At 34.8% G+C, this 8089-nt stretch overlaps 1 protein-coding gene across 2 annotated transcripts in view; it reads left to right on the forward strand.

Moving 5' to 3' along the window:
* LOC143021735 (uncharacterized) overlaps positions 1-7343 on the forward strand; it is a 679768-nt gene extending 672425 nt beyond the window's left edge. For both annotated transcript variants that reach the window (XM_076179421.1, XM_076179422.1), the window contains exon 10: positions 6356-7343. In XM_076179421.1, coding sequence (XP_076035536.1) covers positions 6356-6522 — 167 coding nt within the window. In that variant the 3' untranslated portion in view covers positions 6523-7343. The remainder of the gene's footprint in view (positions 1-6355) is intronic.
* The last annotated feature ends 746 nt before the right edge of the window (positions 7344-8089 follow it).

An 8089-nucleotide genomic window follows, 5' to 3' on the forward strand; every position in this document is an offset into this window, starting at 1 on the left:
TGTAATATGTTGTGATCATTATTCTATGTTTATAATTTCTGTAAGTGTTCTCAGGGTTTCCGTCCTATTTCCTTTTCTTCTTTTTATTTATTTCACTTTTTATTCTCCCGTATTTGAGTTGTTTTTAATATTGTTTTTATCCCTACTCTAACTAATGTGTTTCAATTGTGATAATAGAATTTATGCTAAAAGTGGAATTTAGACTTAGTAAGCAACCAAATATATACCCTACCTAAAAACTTGATGCTTATATGGACAAGAAAAAAAGTATCCTATGAGGACGGAGCATTTATGAATACAACGTTTTGCTTTTTACAGCTTTATCATGTATCTTATAAAGTTGTAAGAAGCAGAACGTCGCACTAATAAAAGCTCCGAATTCACTGGCGGTGTTTTTTCTGACTGTAACTGCCAAAAATGAAAAAATATATATATTCAATATGAAGGCTGAAATGTGTACCCGAGACAAAGGAGAGTCGAAATCTCTCTTGAAATTACAAGAGATAATGAAGAACACCTTCATAAGAGAAATAAGCCACAATTTTCATTGATCACCGCGTAGAAATCGAGCCACCTTCTTCCCTTCCCCCCTCCCTTTCCTTCTTCCTTCTACTTCTCCTCCCTTCCCTTCCTCCTTCCCCCTCCCTTTCTTTCATCCACCCTCAGCCTTTCCCTTGGTAAAATATTTGTCGAATAAAACATTTTTCAACAGATTTACAATAGGAGAGCATCCTAAGAGGATATACTTCGGTTTGTAATGAGGTCGGATGCAGGAAAAATGAATAAACGAAAAAAATTAGCAAACTCAAACTGAGTCAGCACACAAAATTCCTAACTCAGGATATAATTGCCTAGCCCTGTGTTAAAATAAGTAGTTTTGTTCATCTTGTTCTGTCTAAAGCTTGAAGATTTCCTTTAGTAGAACTCGTTACTAAAGGGTGTTATGTAAAATGCGAATTTCCATTTTGTCAAAATATCTAAATCTTCTATCCTCGGGGACAATATCATACTGAAGATGTGAGGTCACAGAAGAGATAAATGAAATAGTTAAGAATGATAACAGGTGGAATAGTAGTTTAAAGTGATTAGCGGTCTTTTCTGAGAGAATATGATCCTCAAATTCATAAGGGAATACTACGTGACTGTGATCCATGGGGGTGTCATCAAAGTCTAAAATATTTACTTCATAAAACATGATTTTGTAATCTAGAAAAGCCTAATTGTCACCAAGGAACCGTGTCATTTATAAAATGTTGTAACATCTAGAAGAAAGAGATTGTCAACATTGTAGATTTTGTTATGGTTTGAGGAGGATGACTTTAGGTAGCGCAGAGGATAGACTTTCGTACAGATATGTTAAAGTGTCGTGTATGTTTGATAAACTACCATACTCGTACATGGTTAATAATCGATCGTATATATTTCATCGTACAGGACTGATAAACTACCAGGCAGAGTTAAAGAATATTATAGTAAAGTGGACAATAATCAATAAAAGTTAATTTAGAAGTTAATGACGACCGTCAGAACCAAATAGGAACAAACTAGAAAAATATTTATCTGTGATAACGATAATTCAATATATTATTCGACTACCCAAAGGGTTAATCTCTATTCTCTTAACTTACAAAGATAACAAGTTATTGGTATTTTTGTACTGAACAAGTGATAAGTTGGTCACTCTTGTTCTACTTCCTTTAGTTCATTTATGTCAAAATGATTCGTACATATTGTGTACGGATTATTTCTATCTTATATGCATACGTTCCTACGAAACTTGGGACTTTTTTTTTCTATCTTGTGTACAAACATTCCTACGAGATTTGGGGTCCTAATGACCACTGATAGGACTGGACAAATGACATGAGGCTCCTTGACATTTGGGTTCCGTCGGACATGAAGGAAATTACTCGACCATGCAATGCGAGATTGGGTGAGCGAACAAAAAGGAGAGGGGTAAACACAGTTTCCTTTTTCTCTTTTTGTTTTTTTCTTTATCATTAACCAAAATTTTCCTCTTATTTACTTTTTCTTTTTCCTTTTCATTCTTCCTTTTTTTATTCCTTTTTCTTTCCTGCTTTTGATATTTTTTCTTGTATATTATTTCTTTTTTCTTTGATAAAATATAATGATGATCAAATTCCCTATGATTGGGATCATAAGCTCAAGATTCTTAGATTAGGAAATCCATCATCCAACCGTAATATTTGCGGGCGCTCCATTTAACAACAAATAATTTTCTCGGTAACAAGGAATCCAGGCTCAAAACAGACGACCATTTTTTGGTGGAACAGGAAACCAACAAATTGAGTTTTCTTTTCTTATGGGAGGTGGGAGAGGAGTAGAAGGAGGAGGAGGAGGAGAAAGTGAAGGAGGAGGAGGAGGAGGAGGTGAAGGAGGAGGAGGAGAGGGGAGGAGAAGGAAGAGGAGGAGGAGGAGGAGAGGAGATGAGAAGGAAAAGGAGGTTTAGAAGAACAGGACCCCATAAGAAAGAGGGTTACCCCATAAAAAAGAGGGTTCTGCCCAAGGTAGCCCATGAAACAAAAACAAGAGAAGGTGATCTTATCTCCTGGAGGAAGAAGTCGATATTCGCATGTTTATCTTGTTTGTGTTACATGCTAGCCTGAATTTATTGCTATAGGAAGAATAAAACGTCCATAAATTTCCTCCTCGTAATCTCCTGCATAATTCTAATGGCCTTTCTCATCAGTTCACTGAGTCTGGTTGGTCACAGATCAGCAAAGGTTTGACTGATAATTCTATATTTAGAAAAAATATTGATAAGCACACAAGAACACATGTACACATACACGTGCACACACACAAAAAACACACACATACGCGCACAAAAAACACATACGCAAGCGCACGCAAACGCACACAGACATACGCACGCAAATGCACACAGACGCAAAAGCGCATGCAAAAGAAAAACACAGTCATATACACATATGCACGCGAGTCCAATATACATATACATATATATATATATATATATATATATATGTGTGTGTGTGTGTGTGTGTGTGTGTGTGTGTGTGTGTGTGTGTGTGTGTGTGTGTGTGTGTGTGTGTGTGTGTGTGTGTGTGTGTGTGTGTGTGTGTGTGTGTTGATTTAAACTGACAAATGTAACTGAAGGCGGAGGAAGTATACGAGGAATAATGGAAGAATTTGACTGCCTTAACGTTTCGACCCATACGGTCTTGATCACAAAGCTTAACAATTAAGTACAACATGGACATTTTATACACAGTCATATCATCTCACAGGGTGCGTAGGAAATGTCGTCGTGCTCAGAACATTTGTCTGTTTTCTTCGACTACCAATAAACTTGTAGCTCTTGCCAAAGCATATAAAACCTTCTCTATGGTTGATGGTATTATTAGCATTAATATAAGCTGCTTCTATTGTCTTAATTTCTTCGTTGAACCTTTATTACAATTGTATTATCCCAGTCCGGAAGGTGGTTATGTGTATCTATGTGTCTTACTATAGAATTAGAAAGCCTGTGGGTTCTTACATCATTTTTGTGTTCGTATAACCTTTTTTCTAATCCACGACCTGTTTCCCCAAAATATGAAGAATTTTTACAAGGTATTTTGTATACAATACTATTTTCATTGGTATGGTTATTATAATTACGCGTAACCAAATGTCCCACTGTGCTACCTAATGTTCTAGCTATCTTAATACCTACTTTTAAGAGGACTTTGTCTAGGGTTGAATTAATGTTGGAATTTGGGACTGTGATATATCATGTTTCTTTGTTGCAATTACTGATATCTTTACTCTTCTTATTTATTTCCTTAGCTTTCTTTTTTTAAGTAGGAGACCTTTGGGATATCTTAGTTTGTTGAAGGTTTTTGTGATGTGATCTAGTTCATCTTCCAGAAATTCTTCACTACAGATGCGAAAAACCCTGAGGAAAGACAATTATTATACCTGTTTTAGTCCTAATATTGTGTCCCAATTAAAAAACGTATGTAGTCTTCTTTATTTGTGGGTTTGCGGTATACCGAAAACTTTACATTGTTGTTTGTTCTGTGTATGACAGTGTCTGAAAATGGTAATTTCCCGTTGTTCTCTACTTCTGCCGTAAATAATGTTAGTTTCTGTGGGTACAATAACAATAATGTCATCAACATATCTTAACCAAATGCTGTTTCTACCCATTATTGATATATAATTTTCAGTTTCAAGCATTTCCATATATAAGTTAGCTAACACAGCAGAGAGGGGACTACCCATGGCTAAGCCAGAATGTTGTCTATATTCAACATCATTAAAAGTAAAAGCACCGAAACCTACACAAAGAGAAATTAGTTCAAGGTAATCTGTTTTGGGGATAGGTAAATCTTCATCATTTAAATTGTTTACCACTCGCTCTACAGCTTTTAGAGCACCATTTACATATTTTTCTTCATAAATTTCACCGTCACTGAGTAAATTTAACATTTTGTTATTGTAATCTTGCTGGTTCATCACTACTATGCTACCGCCTTTATCTGCACTAGTAACTACAGTATAATGTTTTTGTCTTTACTTATTTAAATCAAAGCTTTAAGAAATCTCCTAGTAATTACGCACTTGTTAATATTTCCTAGCGCTTGATAACATGTGGTTATACCATGAATGAATTCCTTGTCTACATCTTCCATTGACCATATATAGTTTTTGTTTAAGTATTCACTAAATTTCTTTTTGTGAATTCCAACATCGAATTTCATAACTAACGAGAGTGCTTGAATTTCCGTGTTTGAAAGTTGTCTGTGTGAAGGGTTCATCACTAATTCTGGATTACCCACTTTGTTCCGATAAAAAAAAAGCTGAGGAAATAAATAAGAAGAAAAAATATATTAATAATTGCAACAAAGAAACACGATACATCACAGTCCCAAATTCCAACATTAATTCAACCCTAGACAAAATTCTCTTAAAAGCAGCCACTAAGATAGCTAGAACATCAGGTAGCAAAGTGGGACATTTGGTTACGTGTAATTATAATAACCATACCAATTATAATAGTAATGTATACAAAATACCTTGTAAAAATTCTTCATATTTTGGGGAAACAGGTCGTGGATTAGAAAAAAGGTTATACAAACACAAAATGATGTAAGAACCCACAGGCTTTCTAATTCTATAGTAAGACATATGACCACCTTCCGGACTGGGACAATACAATTGTATTAGATAAAGGTTGAACGAAGAAATTAAGAAAAACAATAGAAGCAGCTTATATTAATGCTAATAATAACATCGACCATAGAGAAAGTATTATATGCTTGGCAAGAGCTACAAGTTTATTGGTAGTCGAAGAAAACAAACGGAGAAATGTTCTGAGCACGACGACCTTTCCTACGCACCCTGTGAGATGACATGACTGTGTATAAAATGTCCATGTTGTACTTAATTGTTAAGCTTTGTGATCAAGACCGTATGGGTCGAAACGTTAAGGCAGTCAAATTCTTCCATCATTCCTCGTGTGTATATATATATATATATATATATATATATATATATATATACATATATATACACATATGTGTGGGTGTGCACATGTATATGTATAAGGCATTTGCTATTTCCTGGCCACTAAGCATCCACTTTTTTCTACAAATATCTTACTTTTTTGCATGATGATGAAAATTTCCTCTTGTCCTGATAAAATTAATTTAATTTTTTTTGTTCTTATAAAGGTTTTCCTCTTAGCCACAATAGTACTTCCTTTTTCTGAAAAAAAAATAATCCCATGGCCACGATGAATATTTTCTTTCTTCGTATCCTGATGACAAGTCTTTCCTTCATGTTTTGACAAAGTAACGTTTTCTGTTCTTTCTTCTTGCCAAGCTAAAAAAATATAATTTCCTGTCTTATTAAAGGTCTTTTCTACTTCAGATAAGAGGTTCTTTCTTTTGCCTTAATGATAATCGATTCCATTTAACGTCAGGAGCCTCTCCCCACTCAGGGAGGGTTAAGAGATTCCACCTTACGGAAAATTTAATGTAGTCCCCCCTTACTGAGAACCCGTGTTTGTGCCGATAGAACTCGATCCGTTCTTGGGAGCCGTGGAAGGTCGATGTACAACGTGCACAAGTCTTTTACAAACCTCGCATATATATTCATATATTTAATATTCAGTTTAAAAAAAGAATACCATGACTACAAGTGTGCATATGATACCAGTTTTTTGTACATCATTTACTCACCAGACTACAGGAATAGGTCATTTGACCCTGACCATAAACGTTATTAAAAGAAATACCGTGTAAGGACGGAGCCTTTATTACTACAACATATTCCTTGTTGGAGCTATATCAAGTACATAAGCACTCACGTTTTTTTTTTTTTTCAGGTGTCTCTGACGATGAGTCCGAAGATGTCAGACAACCAGGGAAGACTCCGAGTGAGGGTGGCACCGACTGGGAGGACCCAAAGCCTTCGGCGTCGAAGGAAACCGCCCAAGAAGCCGTGCCCCTCATCGTCCCATCGAACTCCAAAGAAAAAGAGAACCGCTATTAAGGGGAAGTTTTCTCCAATAACCCTTCCTCCCCCCCCCCTCCTCAATATAAAAATAATTTTCATGGCCCCCTTTCTAAACTAAAGGATGTGGAGCCCGGACGATAGTGACCGTATATTTTTTTCTTTCTACTTTTTTTCCTGAGACTAGTTGAGATAATCTAGTAACCGTGTCAGATGCGTGTCATGTTCCAAAAGGATGTATATTTTAGTACCTGATATGAGTAATGGCGAAAGAGGATGAGCATGTAAAGGAGACATGCTGGATTCCTCTGACAGTTGTTCAAGACCACCAAGGTGATCTTGCGTTCTTACACAAACAAGACGGCGAAGACAGCCACGGAAACCATCTGTATAGGTTGGTTCCAATAGAATGACTATAGTCCCACTGTACTGAATTTCAAAAGCACAAGCAGCCTGAGATGAAATATTCCAAAACAGAAACCAAATTGAAACGATTGTAATTACAATTGTATGTCCTCATGGAAACTAATTCCGGATACCGTGTTTGTATTTCATAAAAACAAAATGATCATTTTCATTGTGACAGGCAATTTCAGACAGTTATCTCAGTTCAAAATACATGTGCGAATAAGATCACAAATACACACGAAAAAAACATATGTATTACATGAAAATCACTGAGAATAAGATGCTGACTATGAAGAGAAGACTGCTAAGTAGCATATCTACATATATAGGTAAATAGATAAATGGATAGATAGACGATTAGATATAGATGGAAAGATAGATAAATAGATAAAAAGTTAGATGAATACATACACATGCATACATATATATATACATAAACATACATACACATACATACATATACATATACATACATACATACATGCACATGCATACACACACATATATATATTATATATATTATATATATATATATATATATATATATATACATACGTGCACATGCATACACAGATATATATACATTTATTTTTGCATACATACGTACATACGTACATACATGCATACGTACATACATGCATACGTACATACATGCATACATACATCCATATATGCACGCATACATACATGCATACATACATACATGCACACATACTTACATGCATACATATATACATGCATATGCATACACATATATATATATATGTATATACATTTATTTCTGCATACATGCATACATACATGCATACGTACATACATACATGCACACATACGTATATGCACATATACATACATACATGCATACATACATACATGCATACATACATACAATTGCATACACATGTATACAAGTACATATACATATATACATACACACACACATATATATACACATGCACATATACTAATAGATATACGTATACATACACACACACACACACATATATATATATATATATATATATATATATATATATATAGATAGATAGATAGATAGATATAGATATAGATAGATAGATAGATAGATAGATATAGATATAGATAGATAGATATATATAGATAGAGAGATAGACTGATGGATGGATAAATAGGTACGGAGGTTGATAGAAAGAGAGATGCATTGATATAGAAATATGAA

The sequence above is a fragment of the Oratosquilla oratoria genome, chromosome 42 (assembly GCF_046742065.1).
Source record: "Oratosquilla oratoria isolate Oo_2021 chromosome 42, ASM4674206v1, whole genome shotgun sequence".
Lineage (NCBI taxonomy): Eukaryota > Metazoa > Arthropoda > Malacostraca > Stomatopoda > Squillidae > Oratosquilla > Oratosquilla oratoria.